Source organism: Anabrus simplex, chromosome 7 (genome assembly GCF_040414725.1).
Source record: "Anabrus simplex isolate iqAnaSimp1 chromosome 7, ASM4041472v1, whole genome shotgun sequence".
Taxonomy (NCBI): Eukaryota; Metazoa; Arthropoda; class Insecta; order Orthoptera; family Tettigoniidae; genus Anabrus; species Anabrus simplex.
In genome coordinates, this window is record NC_090271.1 from 5,454,839 (window position 1) to 5,479,120 (window position 24,282).

At 35.0% G+C, this 24,282-nt stretch overlaps 1 protein-coding gene across 2 annotated transcripts in view; it reads right to left on the reverse strand.

Moving 5' to 3' along the window:
• Positions 1-24,282, reverse strand: part of d4 — a 548,883-nt gene that overhangs the window by 226,633 nt on the left and 297,968 nt on the right. For both annotated transcript variants that reach the window (XR_010860741.2, XM_067151017.2), the window contains exons 5-6: positions 3,770-3,827; positions 3,612-3,694 (exon numbers count right to left, since the gene is read on the reverse strand). Coding sequence is in view for 1 of the 2 variants with exons in the window: in XM_067151017.2 (XP_067007118.1) it covers positions 3,612-3,694; positions 3,770-3,827 (141 nt within the window). In the remaining variant the exon portion in view is untranslated. The remainder of the gene's footprint in view (positions 1-3,611; positions 3,695-3,769; positions 3,828-24,282) is intronic.

The following is a 24,282-nucleotide window of genomic DNA, read 5'->3' on the forward strand; positions in this document are numbered from 1 at the left end:
ATCATTTAATTTAAAGCTTGTAGTTCCTGTTTGGTAAACGTACACTGGTGACATGGTTTTTTTTTCATATCATGTGCATCCTCTGCACTAACAGAGCACCTAACAGTTCGGAGTTCATATTAGCACGAAATTCAGTCTTGTTCTTCTTCATCACGCGCATCCGAAACATCGCGGCTACACACAATACAAAACACGTGTGAATGAGATTTTGAGGAATGCATTAAAGAAGGCCATTCTTCCGAGTACACCTCCCTAAATTTTGCAATTATATTTACTACTAGCGTCACTAATCACGGTAATGTAATCACACGTATTTTCCTGCAGAAGAAATCGCTTCATTATTTCAAACCTTTCGCATTTCGTAACACACAATTAGCATATATCCTAGAAGAGCAATATATGTAAATTTGGCAACCAAAATCGCAATAAATACATCTCCAACAGTCACGCACACAGTATTCACAAGTAAACGGAGTTTGTCACCACTTTACCGCCAAAACAAAGACAAAAGAACTCGCATACTTGCATGGAAATCTAATTATGTGACGAACAAAGACAACAACTCCGCAAGATATACCACTTCACAGGTGCCTATATTTCCGGAACTGGAAGCACACACTGCGTTCGGCGCGTGAAAACTCGAAATATTCTTAAACGAGGGACATGATAGGGGTATAAATTATTACTGAGAAATCGGAAAATAATATTCTGAGAATTCAAGCCGCCTTGTGTATCCTTTTGAACACTTCATAAACTTAGATTTAAAAATCAACAAAAAATCGTAATTTGTGGTGCGCGATTCGTAAAGGCGTAATTATGGTGGGTAATTCGTAATTATTACGATTAAATCGTAATAGTTGGCATCTCTGTATCACCTGCGTGATAAAGTTTACATGCGACTAGCAGCCATGTTGAGAGAGATCAGAAACAAAACCCTAGCCAGAATATTAACAAAATAACAGAATATCAATATATCAAATTGGATTTATCTAGGAAAGCCATCAAAAAGGATTGGGAAAAACATCCAACACACTTCTTCTCCGTTAGCTACACCCTACTTCCCCTCGCATACCACAAGCTCCTCACACACATACAAACTTACGTCAGTTGACAACACGGCGTAAGAGAGGACGCTAAACACAACACGACATATCTACTTCTACACCTCATCAATATACATTCATACAAGGTTTCCTCCTTAAAAATAGCACCCTTCCACTTAATTTCTTGTTCACCGAGCCCGATAGCTGCAGTCGCTTAAGTGCGGCCAGTATTTAGTATTTGGGGGATAGTGGGTTCGAAGCCCACTGTCGGCAGCCATGAAGATGGTTGCCAGTGGTTCCCCATTTTTGCACCAGGGAAATGCTGGGCCTATACCTTAATTAAGGCCACAGCCGCTTCCTTTCCATTCCTAGGCCTTTCCTGTCCCATCGTCGCTGTAAGACCTATCTCTGTCGGTGCGACGTAAAGCAACTTGCAAAAGAAAACGTAATTTCTTTCTCGTTTCAGACTTATTTTGAACAGTCTAACTTTAAATTCAACACAAGTACGCTTGTTTTCAAGAGTTCCCCCGACAATCATATTTTAAGAAAAATCTTTCTTATTCTTAATTTTACCTTCAAGATTCAACAAGTACATACTTCTCCAGCCTAAAAGGAAGACCCCTTACATTGATTTTATTCGTTAACTTGGACATTGACTTGTTGGAAAATTTTAACCCAACATGAACATTTTATCTTATTATCATAATCATCACAAGTGTTTTATTTGTCTTGTCAATTTTTGTTAAAACTTTCAGCTGAAGATGTTCCATAATTGGAACGAAACATGTTCTATTTAGTATTATGCTCGGAGATTAAGTTGGATAATGTTATCTATATAATGAACTAACATGGGTGAAATGGCCTCACACTCTTAGCTTCAAGTATGGAAGAAGCTACGTTCCAGCTATCCTCCCTAGAACGCATAGCAGCTAAAGCAGGGCTAAAGATCGCTGTCAATAAAACAGAATTTCTGACAAACATCAGAGAAGCACCCAACTTCATTTCTTTGGGGGACAAAATAATACACAAGGCCAACTCATTCAAATATCTTGGAGAGTGGATAACCCCAAATGCTAATGAGGATCTTGCAATGAAGAGTAGATGCACTAAATTAGAAAGAGCTTATCATCTTTGTAAGAACGTGTACAAGTGTAAATCCCTCTCCTTGAATCTTAAACTTAGACACTACAACACCGTAGTACGACCATCTGTACTGTACGCCTCAAAATGCCTAAACATGACCCGGAAAGGACAACTCAGAAAACTAGAACTGAAAGAGCGAAAGATCCTCAGAAGGATTATGGGTCCCATTAAAGAAGGAGATGGCTAGAGAATCAGGCACAACAAGGAACTGTATGGTCACGTAGTCAGGATGGACAGCCAGAGACTCACTTCAAGAATCTTCAACACTGTATCTAGAGGGAAAGCAACAAATGGCAAATGGACGAGTTTAGTGCGGAAAGACCTACAATACATAAACATTGATCACATTGACATTTACAACCGAGATAAATTCAGAAAGTTACTCAAGACATCTGACTCCAGTCACTAACAACTAAATCCAGGAGTAGGAGTGAAATGGACTCAAGAAAGAAAGACATCCGTAGCGCTAGAATGAAAGAATACTGGGCTAAGAGGAAGTAAAGAGCTCACCAGAGTTAAGAACCACGTGGTCCATCGCAGGCCTAAACAAAGAAGAAGAAGAAGAAGAAGAAGAAGAAGAAGAAGAACTAGCTATAAGAAATTGACAAGTATTGGAACGTGGAAATCTCCTTCTAACATAACCTTAGTCACTATGTATTAACATACACTAGTAGTCAGCTGGTGGTTTGGCATGCTTTCTATAGCACAGCTTTATTCGGAAGGAGTGGCTTCTGCTATACATACACCAGCTGGAAATAGCAGAGACCATCTCCAGATACCATTTGGGAATAGATTTACACTGTTTGGACTCTATAGTCGGGAACCAAACTATTTTTAAAAGGGACGTCGAATGCAGTGCACGGCTGACGAGATGGCAGTGAAGGTGAAGTCAGTTGGTGGCAGGGATCAGGCTTACTGCTCAACTGACAAAGACAGATGACTGTATCAATATTGCATATCCCTTTTCTCTACTGAGTCGAGTATGAAGTGAAACGAATCTTCCTAGGGAGCATTTAGGACCGTATGCCCTTCCACATTTCAACCTCATCACAGGAATTAATGAAATTAAACAAATGATGTGATACGAATAACTAAAACTATTTACTTTTTATGTAGGCCTAAAAGTTGTGTTCACCATTTAGAAATACTGCCTTCCAGGGAAAATATAACAAATACATTCATAAGTTTGTTAAATATTAGTGGAGAACGTTTACATGTACAAGCCACGTGTTCAATGCACAAAATTTGAAGTTAATGCATATTGGACCCCTTTACATTTTTTAGCTGTAAAATGTGGGAAAATAAAGGGGTCTACTATGCGAGTAAATATGGTACATTCAGGATATTCATTGTAGGCTTTGAAACCCCTACTTTGTATTTACATGGTGAAGGAAAAGCAATTTGTGATACAAACTTGACATGTACCATAGGTTTCTTCTCTGGCGGAGGCTCGTCTGGGGGTGGGGCGGCAGGCTGAGAACTGTGACGGCCTCTGCGAGCACTGCCACCTGAAAAAAGTCAACACTCAGCTCCCGAGCCTGACAGGTTCCAATAGTATTTGATATCTACGTATTGCAACTTACGCTCAACAGGATCTGGAAGTGTCTCCGGATGGGCTCTTCTACGACCCCGGCCTGGACCCTGAACACAAGAAACAGAATGTTCCTCATACCAAGTGCATCATTGCATGTTGAACCATAGAAATAAAATGCAATTTGTTTTTCTCATTTATGAACATAAACATGAAGATTTCTCAGCAGTTAAGGATTGATCAACTTCAAGTGGGTAACCACATCACGATGATGCATATATCTTACATATTTCCCAAAAACGGGCTGAGAAATGTTCACTGTCCAGCACCTCAGACAAATAGACAGAACACCTGATTTTGGTTCAAAAGGGCCCTCGTTTGAGGATTATGATGATGACTTGTTTAAAGAGGCCTAACAGCTAGGTCATCAGCCCCTAATGTTATGAGGTGAACTTAAAAATGGGTATCCATTGACCAGAATCTAAAATTATCTGAAACAATCAGTCGGTCCAGGTCAACGGTAACATCATAAAGCAGAAGCATGGTGTTCTTCCATTAGTGGTAATGTAGTCCCATTGGCACCACCAATAGCTAGCACATAAAGGTACTACGCAAAAGCGAACCAGATCCACAGTGTCCCCTAAACTCTCAGGCAACGCACAGTAGTACTAATCACAGACACCAGCCAAACCCGTGCGGCACTAATCACAGACAAGATAGAACCTGGAACCGCTCATGCAGACCCATTCTGAACAATGTGGAACTGACCGGTGGAATACAGCCAATCACCATTACGAAAAACAAGAGCCCAGACCCGCAGTCCTTCTCACATAATGGCACAGACCCTATGCAACGAAGAACTATTATTTTCCTCAAAAGGCGGTACTAGTCACAACTAAAGTCAAACCATGCTGTTCAGCACAGTGGTATTCGCAAATATTACGAAAGTTCTAATGCCATCGTACCTTCACATTACTCCTACAGTAACAACCACCACCAATCACTCACCACCATGTCCACATTATTCTTACAGTAATAATAATCACCAATCACTCACCACCATGTCCACATTATTCTTACAGTAATAACAATCACCAATCATTCACTATATGTTCACATTACTCTCACAGTAATGATCATCACCAATCATTCACTATATGTTCACATTACTCTTACAGTAATGATCATCACCAATCATTCACTATATGTTCACATTACTCTTACAGTAATGTCATCACCAATCATTCACTACCATGTTCGCATTACTCTTACAATAATGATCATCATCAATCATTCACTACCATGTTCACATTACTCTTACAGTAATGATCATCACCAATCATTCACTACCATGTTCACATTACTCTCACAGTAATGATCATCACCAATCATTCACTATATGTTCACATTACTCTTACAGTAATGATCATCACCAATCATTCACTATATGTTCACATTACTCTTACAGTAATGATCATCACCAATCATTCACTACCATGTTCACATTACTCTTACAGTAATGATCATCACCAATCATTCACTATATGTTCACATTACTCTTACAGTAATGATCATCACCAATCATTCACTACCATGTTCACATTACTCTTACAGTAATGATCATCACCAATCATTCACTACCATGTTCACATTACTCTTACAGTAATGATCATCATCAATCATTCACTACCATGTTCACATTACTCTTACAGTAATGTCATCACCAATCATTCACTATATGTTCACATTACTCTTACAGTAATGACCATCACCAATCATTCACTACCATGTTCACATTACTCTTACAGTAATGTCATCATCAATCATTCACTACCATGTTCACATTACTCTTACAGTAATGATCATCATCAATCATTCACTACCATGTTCACATTACTCTTACAGTAATGTCATCATCAATCATTCACTACCATGTTCACATTACTCTTACAGTAATGATCATCACCAATCATTCACTATATGTTCACATTACTCTCACAGTAATGATCATCACCAATCATTCACGATATGTTCACATTACTCTTACAGTAATGATCATCACCAATCATTCACTATATGTTCACATTACTCTTACAGTAATGATCATCACCAATCATTCACTACCATGTTCACATTACTCTCACAGTAATGATCATCACCAATCATTCACTATATGTTCACATTACTCTCACAGTAATGATCATCACCAATCATTCACTACCATGTTCACATTACTCTTACAGTAATGTCATCATCAATCATTCACTACCATGTTCACATTACTCTTACAGTAATGATCATCACCAATCATTCACTACCATGTTCACATTACTCTCACAGTAATGATCATCACCAATCATTCACTACCATGTTCACATTACTCTCACAGTAATGATCATCACCAATCATTCACTATATGTTCACATTACTCGCACAGTAATGATCATCACCAATCATTCACTACCATGTTCACATTACTCTTACAGTAATGATCATCACCAATCATTCACTACCATGTTCACATTACTCTTACAGTAATGATCATCACCAATCATTCACTACCATGTTCACATTACTCTCACAGTAATGTCATCACCAATCATTCACTACCATGTTCACATTACTCTCACAGTAATGTCATCATCAATCATTCACTACCATGTTCACATTACTCTCACAGTAATGATCATCACCAATCATTCACTACCATGTTCACATTACTCTCACAGTAATGATCATCACCAATCATTCACTACCATGTTCACATTACTCTCACAGTAATGATCATCACCAATCATTCACTACCATGTTCACATTACTCTCACAGTAATGATCATCACCAATCATTCACTACCATGTTCACATTACTCTTACAGTAATGATCATCACCAATCATTCACTACCATGTTCACATTACTCTCACAGTAATGATCATCACCAATCATTCACTATATGTTCACATTACTCTCACAGTAATGATCATCACCAATCATTCACTACCATGTTCACATTACTCTTACAGTAATGATCATCACCAATCATTCACTACCATGTTCACATTACTCTCACAGTAATGATCATCACCAATCATTCACTACCATGTTCACATTACTCTCACAGTAATGTCATCATCAATCATTCACTACCATGTTCACATTACTCTTACAGTAATGTCATCACCAATCATTCACTACCAAGTTCACATTACTCTCACAGTAATGATCATCACCAATCATTCACTATATGTTCACATTACTCTTACAGTAATGATCATCACCAATCATTCACTATATGTTCACATTACTCTTACAGTAATGATCATCACCAATCATTCACTATACGTTCACATTACTCTTACAGTAATGATCATCACCAATCATTCACTATATGTTCACATTACTCTTACAGTAATGATCATCACCAATCATTCACTACCAAGTTCACATTACTCTTACAGTAATGATCATCACCAATCATTCACTATATGTTCACATTACTCTCACAGTAATGATCATCACCAATCATTCACTATATGTTCACATTACTCTTACAGTAATGATCATCACCAATCATTCACTACCAAGTTCACATTACTCATACAGTAATGATCATCATCATTCATTCACTACCAAGTTCACATTACTCTCACAGTAATGATCATCACCAATCATTCACTACCATGTTCGCATTACTCTCACAGTAATGATCATCACCAATCATTCACTACCATGTTTGCATTACTCTCACAGTAATGATCATCAGCAATCATTCACTACCATGTTCACATTACTCTTACAGTAATGATCATCACCAATCATTCACTATATGTTCACATTACTCTTACAGTAATGATCATCACCAATCATTCACTATATGTTCACATTACTCTCACAGTTATGATCACCAATCATTCACTATATCTTCACATTACTCTTACAGTAATGATCATCACCAATCATTCACTACCAAGTTCACATTACTCTTACAGTAATGATCATCATCATTCATTCACAACCAAGTTCACATTACTCTTACAGTAATGATCATCACCAATCATTCACTACCATGTTCGCATTACTCTCACAGTAATGATCATCACCAATCATTCACTACCAAGTTCACATTACTCTCACAGTAATGATCATCACCAATCATTCACTACCATGTTCGCATTACTCTCACAGTAATGATCATCACCAATCATTCACTACCATGTTCGCATTACTCTCACAGTAATGATCATCATCAATCATTCACTACCATGTTCACATTACTCTCACAGTAATGTCATCATCAATCATTCACTACCATGTTCACATTACTCACACAGTAATGATCATCACCAATCATTCACTACCATGTCCACATTACTCTCACAGTAATGATCATCACCAATCATTCACTACCATGTTCACATTACTCTCACAGTAATGATCATCATCAATCATTCACTACCATGTTCACATTACTCTCACAGTAATGATCATCACCAATCATTCACTATATGTTCACATTACTCTCACAGTAATGATCATCACCAATCATTCACTACCATGTTCGCATTACTCTCACAGTAATGATCAGCACCAATCATTCACTACCATGTTCACATTACTCTTACAGTAATGATCATCACCAATCATTCACTATATGTTCACATTACTCTCACAGTAATGATCATCATCAATCATTCACTACCATGTTCACATTACTCTTACAGTAATGATCATCACCAATCATTCACTACCATGTTCACATTACTCTCACAGTAATGTCATCATCAATCATTCACTACCATGTTCACATTACTCTCACAGTAATGATCATCACCAATCATTCACTACCATGTTCACATTACTCTTACAGTAATGATCATCACCAATCATTCACTATATGTTCACATTACTCTTACAGTAATGATCATCATCAATCATTCACTATATGTTCACATTACTCTTACAGTAATGTCATCATCAATCATTCACTACCATGTTCACATTACTCTTACAGTAATGATCATCATCAATCATTCACTACCATGTTCACATTACTATCACAGTAATGATCATCACCAATCATTCACTACCATGTTCACATTACTCTTACAGTAATGATCATCACCAATCATTCACTATATGTTCACATTACTCTTACACTAATGATCATCATCAATCATTCACTATATGTTCACATTACTCTTACAGTCATGATCATCACCAATCAATCACTACCATGTTCACATTACTCTTACAGTAATGATCATCATCAATCATTCACTACCATGTTCACATTACTATCACAGTAATGATCATCACCAATCATTCACTACCATGTTCACATTACTCTTACAGTAATGATCATCACCAATCATTCACTATATGTTCACATTACTCTTACACTAATGATCATCATCAATCATTCACTATATGTTCACATTACTCTTACAGTAATGATCATCACCAATCATTCACTATATGTTCACATTACTCTTACACTAATGATCATCATCAATCATTCACTATATGTTCACATTACTCTTACAGTAATGATCATCATCAATCATTCACTATATGTTCACATTACTCTTACACTAATGATCATCATCAATCATTCACTATATGTTCACATTACTCTTACAGTAATGTCATCACCAATCATTCACTACCATGTCCACATTACTCTCACAGTAATGATCATCACCAATCATTCAATACCATGTTCACATTACTCTCACAGTAATGATCATCATCAATCATTCACAACCATGTTCACATTACTCTCACAGTAATGATCATCACCAATCATTCACTATATGTTCACATTACTCTCACAGTAATGATCATCACCAATCATTCACTACCATGTTCGCATTACTCTCACAGTAATGATCAGCACCAATCATTCACTACCATGTTCACATTACTCTTACAGTAATGATCATCACCAATCATTCACTATATGTTCACATTACTCTCACAGTAATGATCATCATCAATCATTCACTACCATGTTCACATTACTCTTACAGTAATGATCATCACCAATCATTCACTACCATGTTCACATTACTCTCACAGTAATGTCATCATCAATCATTCACTACCATGTTCACATTACTCTCACAGTAATGATCATCACCAATCATTCACTACCATGTTCACATTACTCTTACAGTAATGATCATCACCAATCATTCACTATATGTTCACATTACTATCACAGTAATGATCATCACCAATCATTCACTACCATGTTCACATTACTCTTACAGTAATGATCATCATCAATCATTCACTATATGTTCACATTACTCTTACAGTAATGATCATCATCAATCATTCACTATATGTTCACATTACTCTTACAGTCATGATCATCACCAATCAATCACTACCAAGTTCACATTACTCTCACAGTAATGATCATCACCAATCATTCACTACCATGTTCACATTACTCTTACAGTAATGATCATCACCAATCATTCACTATATGTTCACATTACTCTTACAGTAATGATCATCACCAATCATTCACTACCATGTTCACATTACTCTCACAGTAATGATCATCACCAATCATTCAATATATGTTCACATTACTCTTACAGTAATGAACATCACCAATCATTCACTATATGTTCACATTACTCTTACAGTAATGATCATCACCAATCATTCACTACCATGTTCACATTACTCTTACAGTAATGATCATCACCAATCATTCACTACCATGTTCACATTACTCTTACAGTAATGTCATCACCAATCATTCACTACCATGTTCACATTACTCTTACAGTAATGATCATCACCAATCATTCACTACCATGTTCACATTACTCTTACAGTAATGATCATCACCAATCATTCACTATATGTTCACATTACTCTCACAGTAATGATCATCACCAATCATTCACTACCATGTTCACATTACAGTAATGATCATCACCAATCATTCACTACCATGTTCACATTACTCTTACAGTAATGATCATCACCAATCATTCACTATATGTTCACATTACTCTTACAGTAATGATCATCACCAATCATTCACTACCATGTTCACATTACTCTTACACTAATGATCATCATCAATCATTCACTATATGTTCACATTACTCTTACAGTAATGATCATCATCAATCATTCACTATATGTTCACATTACTCTTACACTAATGATCATCATCAATCATTCACTATATGTTCACATTACTCTTACACTAATGATCATCATCAATCATTCACTATATGTTCACATTACTCTTACAGTCATGATCATCACCAATCAATCACTACCATGTTCACATTACTCTTACAGTAATGATCATCATCAATCATTCACTACCATGTTCACATTACTATCACAGTAATGATCATCACCAATCATTCACTACCATGTTCACATTACTCTTACAGTAATGATCATCACCAATCATTCACTATATGTTCACATTACTCTTACACTAATGATCATCATCAATCATTCACTATATGTTCACATTACTCTTACAGTAATGATCATCACCAATCATTCACTATATGTTCACATTACTCTTACACTAATGATCATCATCAATCATTCACTATATGTTCACATTACTCTTACAGTAATGATCATCATCAATCATTCACTATATGTTCACATTACTCTTACACTAATGATCATCATCAATCATTCACTATATGTTCACATTACTCTTACAGTAATGTCATCACCAATCATTCACTACCATGTCCACATTACTCTCACAGTAATGATCATCACCAATCATTCACTACCATGTTCACATTACTCTCACAGTAATGATCATCATCAATCATTCACTACCATGTTCACATTACTCTCACAGTAATGATCATCACCAATCATTCACTATATGTTCACATTACTCTCACAGTAATGATCATCACCAATCATTCACTACCATGTTCGCATTACTCTCACAGTAATGATCAGCACCAATCATTCACTACCATGTTCACATTACTCTTACAGTAATGATCATCACCAATCATTCACTATATGTTCACATTACTCTCACAGTAATGATCATCATCAATCATTCACTACCATGTTCACATTACTCTTACAGTAATGATCATCACCAATCATTCACTACCATGTTCACATTACTCTCACAGTAATGTCATCATCAATCATTCACTACCATGTTCACATTACTCTCACAGTAATGATCATCACCAATCATTCACTACCATGTTCACATTACTCTTACAGTAATGATCATCACCAATCATTCACTATATGTTCACATTACTATCACAGTAATGATCATCACCAATCATTCACTACCATGTTCACATTACTCTTACAGTAATGATCATCATCAATCATTCACTATATGTTCACATTACTCTTACAGTAATGATCATCATCAATCATTCACTATATGTTCACATTACTCTTACAGTCATGATCATCACCAATCAATCACTACCAAGTTCACATTACTCTCACAGTAATGATCATCACCAATCATTCACTACCATGTTCACATTACTCTTACAGTAATGATCATCACCAATCATTCACTATATGTTCACATTACTCTTACAGTAATGATCATCACCAATCATTCACTACCATGTTCACATTACTCTCACAGTAATGATCATCACCAATCATTCAATATATGTTCACATTACTCTTACAGTAATGAACATCACCAATCATTCACTATATGTTCACATTACTCTTACAGTAATGATCATCACCAATCATTCACTACCATGTTCACATTACTCTTACAGTAATGATCATCACCAATCATTCACTACCATGTTCACATTACTCTTACAGTAATGTCATCACCAATCATTCACTACCATGTTCACATTACTCTTACAGTAATGATCATCACCAATCATTCACTACCATGTTCACATTACTCTTACAGTAATGATCATCACCAATCATTCACTATATGTTCACATTACTCTCACAGTAATGATCATCACCAATCATTCACTACCATGTTCACATTACAGTAATGATCATCACCAATCATCCACTACCATGTTCACATTACTCTTACAGTAATGATCATCACCAATCATTCACTATATGTTCACATTACTCTTACAGTAATGATCATCACCAATCATTCACTACCATGTTCACATTACTCTTACAGTAATGTCATCATCAATCATTCACTACCATGTTCACATTACTCTTACAGTAATGATCATCACCAATCATTCACTATATGTTCACATTACTCTCACAGTAATGATCATCACCAATCATTCACTACCATGTTCACATTACTCTTACAGTAATGTCATCATCAATCATTCACTACCATGTTCACATTACTCTTACAGTAATGATCATCACCAATCATTCACTATATGTTCACATTACTCTCACAGTAATGATCATCACCAATCATTCACTACCATGTTCACATTACTCTTACAGTAATGATCATCACCAATCATTCACTACCATGTTCACATTACTCTCACAGTAATGTCATCATCAATCATTCACTACCATGTTCACATTACTCTCACAGTAATGATCATCACCAATCATTCACTACCATGTTCACATTACTCTTACAGTAATGATCATCACCAATCATTCACTATATGTTCACATTACTCTCACAGTAATGATCATCACCAATCATTCACTACCATGTTCACATTACTCTTACAGTAATGATCATCACCAATCATTCACTACCATGTTCACATTACTCTTAAAGTAATGATCACCACCAATCATTCACTATATGTTCACATTACTCTTACAGTAATGATCATCACCAATCATTCACTACCATGTTCACATTACTCTTACAGTAATGATCATCACCAATCATTCACTATATGTTCACATTACTCTTACAGTAATGATCATCACCAATCATTCACTATATGTTCACATTACTCTTACAGTAATGATCATCACCCATCATTCACTACCATGTTCGCATTACTCTTACAGTAATGATCATCATCAATCATTCACTACCATGTTCACATTACTCTCACAGTAATGATCATCACCAATCATTCACTATATGTTCACATTACTCTTACAGTAATGATCATCACCAATCATTCACTACCATGTTCACATTACTCTTACAGTAATGATCATCACCAATCATTCACTATATGTTCACATTACTCTTACAGTAATGATCATCACCAATCATTCACTACCATGTTCACATTACTCTTACAGTAATGATCATCACCAATCATTCACTATATGTTCACATTACTCTTACACTAATGATCATCACCAATCATTCACTACCATGTTCGCATTACTCTTACAGTAATGATCATCATCAATCATTCACTACCATGTTCACATTACTCTTACAATAATGATCATCACCAATCATTCACTACCATGTTCACATTACTCTTACAGTAATGATCATCACCAATCATTCACTACCATGTTCACATTACTCTCACAGTAATGATCATCACCAATCATTCACTATATGTTCACATTACTCTTACAGTAATGATCATCACGAATCATTCACTAATGTTCACATTACTCTTACAGTAATGACCATCACCAATCATTCACTACCATGTTCACATTACTCTTACAGTAATGTCATCATCAATCATTCACTACCATGTTCACATTACTCTCACAGTAATGATCATCATCAATCATTCACTACCATGTTCACATTACTCTCACAGTAATGATCATCACCAATCATTCACTATATGTTCACATTACTCTCACAGTAATGATCATCACCAATCATTCACTATATGTTCACATTACTCTCACAGTAATGATCATCACCATTCATTCACTATATGTTCACATTACTCTCACAGTAATGATCATCACCAATCATTCACTACCATGTTCGCATTACTCTCACAGTAATGATCAGCACCAATCATTCACTATATGTTCACATTACTCTCACAGTAATGATCATCATCAATCATTCACTACCATGTTCACATTACTCTTACAGTAATGATCATCACCAATCATTCACTACCATGTTCACATTACTCTCACAGTAATGTCATCATCAATCATTCACTACCATGTTCACATTACTCTCACAGTAATGTCATCATCAATCATTCACTACCATGTTCACATTACTCTCACAGTAATGATCATCACCAATCATTCACTACAATGTTCACATTACTCTTACAGTAATGATCATCACCAATCATTCACTATATGTTCACATTACTCTTACAGTAATGATCATCATCAATCATTCACTATATGTTCACATTACTCTTACAGTAATGATCATCACCAATCATTCACTATATGTTCACATTACTCTTACAGTAATGATCATCACCCATCATTCACTACCATGTTCGCATTACTCTTACAGTAATGATCATCATCAATCATTCACTACCATGTTCACATTACTCTCACAGTAATGATCATCACCAATCATTCACTATATGTTCACATTACTCTTACAGTAATGATCATCACCAATCATTCACTACCATGTTCACATTACTCTTACAGTAATGATCATCACCAATCATTCACTATATGTTCACATTACTCTTACAGTAATGATCATCACCAATCATTCACTATATGTTCACATTACTCTTACAGTAATGATCATCACCAATCATTCACTACCATGTTCACATTACTCTTACAGTAATGATCATCACCAATCATTCACTATATGTTCACATTACTCTTACACTAATGATCATCACCAATCATTCACTACTATGTTCGCATTACTCTTACAGTAATGATCATCATCAATCATTCACTACCATGTTCACATTACTCTTACAGTAATGATCATCACCAATCATTCACTACCATGTTCACATTACTCTTACAGTAATGATCATCACCAATCATTCACTACCATGTTCACATTACTCTCACAGTAATGATCATCACCAATCATTCACTATATGTTCACATTACTCTTACAGTAATGATCATCACCAATCATTCACTATATGTTCACATTACTCTTACAGTAATGATCATCACCAATCATTCACTACCATGTTCACATTACTCTTACAGTAATGATCATCACCAATCATTCACTATATGTTCACATTACTCTTACAGTAATGATCATCACCAATCATTCACTACTATGTTCACATTACTCTTACAGTAATGATCATCATCAATCATTCACTACCATGTTCACATTACTCTTACAGTAATGTCATCATCAATCATTCACTACCATGTTCACATTACTCTTACAGTAATGATCATCACGAATCATTCACTAATGTTCACATTACTCTTACAGTAATGACCATCACCAATCATTCACTACCATGTTCACATTACTCTTACAGTAATGTCATCATCAATCATTCACTACCATGTTCACATTACTCTCACAGTAATGATCATCATCAATCATTCACTACCATGTTCACATTACTCTCACAGTAATGATCATCACCAATCATTCACTATATGTTCACATTACTCTCACAGTAATGATCATCACCAATCATTCACTACCATGTTCGCATTACTCTCACAGTAATGATCAGCACCAATCATTCACTATATGTTCACATTACTCTCACAGTAATGATCATCATCAATCATTCACTACCATGTTCACATTACTCTTACAGTAATGATCATCACCAATCATTCACTACCATGTTCACATTACTCTCACAGTAATGTCATCATCAATCATTCACTACCATGTTCACATTACTCTCACAGTAATGTCATCATCAATCATTCACTACCATGTTCACATTACTCTCACAGTAATGATCATCACCAATCATTCACTACAATGTTCACATTACTCTTACAGTAATGATCATCACCAATCATTCACTATATGTTCACATTACTCTTACAGTAATGATCATCATCAATCATTCACTATATGTTCACATTACTCTTACAGTAATGTCATCATCAATCATTCACTACCATGTCCACATTACTCTTACAGTAATGATCATCACCAATCATTCACTACCATGTTCACATTACTCTTACAGTAATGATCATCATCAATCATTCACTACCATGTTCACATTACTCTCACAGTAATGATCATCACCAATCATTCACTACCATGTTCACATTACTCTTACAGTAATGATCATCACCAATCATTCACTATATGTTCACATTACTCATACAGTAATGATCATCATCAATCATTCACTATATGTTCACAATACTCTTACAGTCATGATCATCACCAATCATTCACTACCAAGTTCACATTACTCTCACAGTAATGATCATCACCAATCATTCACTACCATGTTCACATTACTCTTACAGTAATGATCATCACCAATCATTCACTACCATGTTCACATTACTCTCACAGTAATGTCATCATCAATCATTCACTACCATGTTCACATTACTCTCACAGTAATGATCATCACCAATCATTCACTACCATGTTCACATTACTCTTACAGTAATGATCATCACCAATCATTCACTATATGTTCACATTACTCTCACAGTAATGATCATCATCAATCATTCACTACCATGTTCACATTACTCTTACAGTAATGATCATCACCAATCATTCACTACCATGTTCACATTACTCTCACAGTAATGTCATCATCAATCATTCACTACCATGTTCACATTACTCTCACAGTAATGATCATCACCAATCATTCACTACCATGTTCACATTACTCTTACAGTAATGATCATCACCAATCATTCACTATATGTTCACATTACTCTTACAGTAATGATCATCATCAATCATTCACTATATGTTCACATTACTCTTACAGTAATGTCATCATCAATCATTCACTACCATGTTCACATTACTCTTACAGTAATGATCATCATCAATCATTCACTACCATGTTCACATTACTATCACAGTAATGATCATCACCAATCATTCACTACCATGTTCACATTACTCTTACAGTAATGATCATCACCAATCATTCACTATATGTTCACATTACTCTTACACTAATGATCATCATCAATCATTCACTATATGTTCACATTACTCTTACAGTCATGATCATCACCAATCAATCACTACCATGTTCACATTACTCTTACAGTAATGATCATCATCAATCATTCACTACCATGTTCACATTACTATCACAGTAATGATCATCACCAATCATTCACTACCATGTTCACATTACTCTTACAGTAATGATCATCACCAATCATTCACTATATGTTCACATTACTCTTACACTAATGATCATCATCAATCATTCACTATATGTTCACATTACTCTTACAGTAATGATCATCACCAATCATTCACTATATGTTCACATTACTCTTACACTAATGATCATCATCAATCATTCACTATATGTTCACATTACTCTTACAGTAATGATCATCATCAATCATTCACTATATGTTCACATTACTCTTACACTAATGATCATCATCAATCATTCACTATATGTTCACATTACTCTTACAGTAATGTCATCACCAATCATTCACTACCATGTCCACATTACTCTCACAGTAATGATCATCACCAATCATTCACTACCATGTTCACATTACTCTCACAGTAATGATCATCATCAATCATTCACTACCATGTTCACATTACTCTCACAGTAATGATCATCACCAATCATTCACTATATGTTCACATTACTCTCACAGTAATGATCATCACCAATCATTCACTACCATGTTCGCATTACTCTCACAGTAATGATCAGCACCAATCATTCACTACCATGTTCACATTACTCTTACAGTAATGATCATCACCAATCATTCACTATATGTTCACATTACTCTCACAGTAATGATCATCATCAATCATTCACTACCATGTTCACATTACTCTTACAGTAATGATCATCACCAATCATTCACTACCATGTTCACATTACTCTCACAGTAATGTCATCATCAATCATTCACTACCATGTTCACATTACTCTCACAGTAATGATCATCACCAATCATTCACTACCATGTTCACATTACTCTTACAGTAATGATCATCACCAATCATTCACTATATGTTCACATTACTATCACAGTAATGATCATCACCAATCATTCACTACCATGTTCACATTACTCTTACAGTAATGATCATCATCAATCATTCACTATATGTTCACATTACTCTTACAGTAATGATCATCATCAATCATTCACTATATGTTCACATTACTCTTACAGTCATGATCATCACCAATCAATCACTACCAAGTTCACATTACTCTCACAGTAATGATCATCACCAATCATTCACTACCATGTTCACATTACTCTTACAGTAATGATCATCACCAATCATTCACTATATGTTCACATTACTCTTACAGTAATGATCATCACCAATCATTCACTACCATGTTCACATTACTCTCACAGTAATGATCATCACCAATCATTCAATATATGTTCACATTACTCTTACAGTAATGAACATCACCAATCATTCACTATATGTTCACATTACTCTTACAGTAATGATCATCACCAATCATTCACTACCATGTTCACATTACTCTTACAGTAATGATCATCACCAATCATTCACTACCATGTTCACATTACTCTTACAGTAATGTCATCACCAATCATTCACTACCATGTTCACATTACTCTTACAGTAATGATCATCACCAATCATTCACTACCATGTTCACATTACTCTTACAGTAATGATCATCACCAATCATTCACTATATGTTCACATTACTCTCACAGTAATGATCATCACCAATCATTCACTACCATGTTCACATTACAGTAATGATCATCACCAATCATTCACTACCATGTTCACATTACTCTTACAGTAATGATCATCACCAATCATTCACTATATGTTCACATTACTCTTACAGTAATGATCATCACCAATCATTCACTACCATGTTCACATTACTCTTACACTAATGATCATCATCAATCATTCACTATATGTTCACATTACTCTTACAGTAATGATCATCATCAATCATTCACTATATGTTCACATTACTCTTACACTAATGATCATCATCAATCATTCACTATATGTTCACATTACTCTTACACTAATGATCATCATCAATCATTCACTATATGTTCACATTACTCTTACAGTCATGATCATCACCAATCAATCACTACCATGTTCACATTACTCTTACAGTAATGATCATCATCAATCATTCACTACCATGTTCACATTACTATCACAGTAATGATCATCACCAATCATTCACTACCATGTTCACATTACTCTTACAGTAATGATCATCACCAATCATTCACTATATGTTCACATTACTCTTACACTAATGATCATCATCAATCATTCACTATATGTTCACATTACTCTTACAGTAATGATCATCACCAATCATTCACTATATGTTCACATTACTCTTACACTAATGATCATCATCAATCATTCACTATATGTTCACATTACTCTTACAGTAATGATCATCATCAATCATTCACTATATGTTCACATTACTCTTACACTAATGATCATCATCAATCATTCACTATATGTTCACATTACTCTTACAGTAATGTCATCACCAATCATTCACTACCATGTCCACATTACTCTCACAGTAATGATCATCACCAATCATTCACTACCATGTTCACATTACTCTCACAGTAATGATCATCATCAATCATTCACTACCATGTTCACATTACTCTCACAGTAATGATCATCACCAATCATTCACTATATGTTCACATTACTCTCACAGTAATGATCATCACCAATCATTCACTACCATGTTCGCATTACTCTCACAGTAATGATCAGCACCAATCATTCACTACCATGTTCACATTACTCTTACAGTAATGATCATCACCAATCATTCACTATATGTTCACATTACTCTCACAGTAATGATCATCATCAATCATTCACTACCATGTTCACATTACTCTTACAGTAATGATCATCACCAATCATTCACTACCATGTTCACATTACTCTCACAGTAATGTCATCATCAATCATTCACTACCATGTTCACATTACTCTCACAGTAATGATCATCACCAATCATTCACTACCATGTTCACATTACTCTTACAGTAATGATCATCACCAATCATTCACTATATGTTCACATTACTATCACAGTAATGATCATCACCAATCATTCACTACCATGTTCACATTACTCTTACAGTAATGATCATCATCAATCATTCACTATATGTTCACATTACTCTTACAGTAATGATCATCATCAATCATTCACTATATGTTCACATTACTCTTACAGTCATGATCATCACCAATCAATCACTACCAAGTTCACATTACTCTCACAGTAATGATCATCACCAATCATTCACTACCATGTTCACATTACTCTTACAGTAATGATCATCACCAATCATTCACTATATGTTCACATTACTCTTACAGTAATGATCATCACCAATCATTCACTACCATGTTCACATTACTCTCACAGTAATGATCATCACCAATCATTCAATATATGTTCACATTACTCTTACAGTAATGATCATCACCAATCATTCACTATATGTTCACATTACTCTTACAGTAATGATCATCACCAATCATTCACTACCATGTTCACATTACTCTTACAGTAATGATCATCACCAATCATTCACTACCATGTTCACATTACTCTTACAGTAATGTCATCACCAATCATTCACTACCATGTTCGCATTACTCTTACAGTAATGATCATCATCAATCATTCACTACCATGTTCACATTACTCTTACAATAATGATCATCACCAATCATTCACTACCATGTTCACATTACTCTTACAGTAATGATCATCACCAATCATTCACTACCATGTTCACATTACTCTCACAGTAATGATCATCACCAATCATTCACTATATGTTCACATTACTCTTACAGTAATGATCATCACGAATCATTCACTAATGTTCACATTACTCTTACAGTAATGACCATCACCAATCATTCACTACCATGTTCACATTACTCTTACAGTAATGTCATCATCAATCATTCACTACCATGTTCACATTACTCTCACAGTAATGATCATCATCAATCATTCACTACCATGTTCACATTACTCTCACAGTAATGATCATCACCAATCATTCACTATATGTTCACATTACTCTCACAGTAATGATCATCACCAATCATTCACTATATGTTCACATTACTCTCACAGTAATGATCATCACCATTCATTCACTATATGTTCACATTACTCTCACAGTAATGATCATCACCAATCATTCACTACCATGTTCGCATTACTCTCACAGTAATGATCAGCACCAATCATTCACTATATGTTCACATTACTCTCACAGTAATGATCATCATCAATCATTCACTACCATGTTCACATTACTCTTACAGTAATGATCATCACCAATCATTCACTACCATGTTCACATTACTCTCACAGTAATGTCATCATCAATCATTCACTACCATGTTCACATTACTCTCACAGTAATGTCATCATCAATCATTCACTACCATGTTCACATTACTCTCACAGTAATGATCATCACCAATCATTCACTACAATGTTCACATTACTCTTACAGTAATGATCATCACCAATCATTCACTATATGTTCACATTACTCTTACAGTAATGATCATCATCAATCATTCACTATATGTTCACATTACTCTTACAGTAATGATCATCACCAATCATTCACTATATGTTCACATTACTCTTACAGTAATGATCATCACCCATCATTCACTACCATGTTCGCATTACTCTTACAGTAATGATCATCATCAATCATTCACTACCATGTTCACATTACTCTCACAGTAATGATCATCACCAATCATTCACTATATGTTCACATTACTCTTACAGTAATGATCATCACCAATCATTCACTACCATGTTCACATTACTCTTACAGTAATGATCATCATCAATCATTCACTATATGTTCACATTACTCTTACAGTAATGATCATCATCAATCATTCACTATATGTTCACATTACTCTTACAGTAATGATCATCATCAATCATTCACTATATGTTCACATTACTCTTACAGTAATGATCATCATCAATCATTCACTATATGTTCACATTACTCTCACAGTAATGATCATCACCAATCATTCACTACCATGTTCACATTACTCTCACAGTAATGTCATCATCAATCATTCACTACCATGTTCACATTACTCTCACAGTAATGATCATCACCAATCATTCACTACAATGTTCACATTACTCTTACAGTAATGATCATCACCAATCATTCACTATATGTTCACATTACTCTTACAGTAATGATCATCATCAATCATTCACTATATGTTCACATTACTCTCACAGTAATGATCATCACCAATCATTCACTAAAATGTTCACATTACTCTTACAGTAATGATCATCACCAATCATTCACTATATGTTCACATTACTCATACAGTAATGATCATCATCAATCATTCACTATATGTTCACAATACTCTTACAGTCATGATCATCACCAATCATTCACTACCAAGTTCACATTACTCTCACAGTAATGATCATCACCAATCATTCACTACCATGTTCACATTACTCTTACAGTAATGATCATCACCAATCATTCACTATATGTTCACATTACTCTTACAGTAATGATCATCACCAATCATTCACTACCATGTTCACATTACTCTCACAGTAATGATCATCACCAATCATTCAATATATGTTCACATTACTCTTACAGTAATGAACATCACCAATCATTCACTATATGTTCACATTACTCTTACAGTAATGATCATCACCAATCATTCACTACCATGTTCACATTACTCTTACAGTAATGATCATCACCAATCATTCACTACCATGTTCACATTACTCTTACAGTAATGTCATCACCAATCATTCACTACCATGTTCACATTACTCTTACAGTAATGATCATCACCAATCATTCACTACCATGTTCACATTACTCTTACAGTAATGATCATCACCAATCATTCACTACCATGTTCACATTACAGTAATGATCATCACCAATCATTCACTATATGTTCACATTACTCTTACACTAATGATCATCACCAATCATTCACTACCAAGTTCACATTACTCTTACAGTAATGATCATCATCATTCATTCACTACCAAGTTCACATTACTCTCACAGTAATGGTCATCACCAATCATTCACTACCATGTTCGCATTACTCTCACAGTAATGATCATCACCAATCATTCACTACCATGTTTGCATTACTCTCACAGTAATGATCATCAGCAATCATTCACTACCATGTTCACATTACTCTTACAGTAATGATCATCACCAATCATTCACTATATGTTCACATTACTCTTACAGTAATGATCATCACCAATCATTCACTATATGTTCACATTACTCTTACAGTAATGATCATCACCAATCATTCACTACATGTTCACATTACTCTCACAGTAATGATCACCAATCATTCACTATATCTTCACATTACTCTTACAGTAATGATCATCACCAATCATTC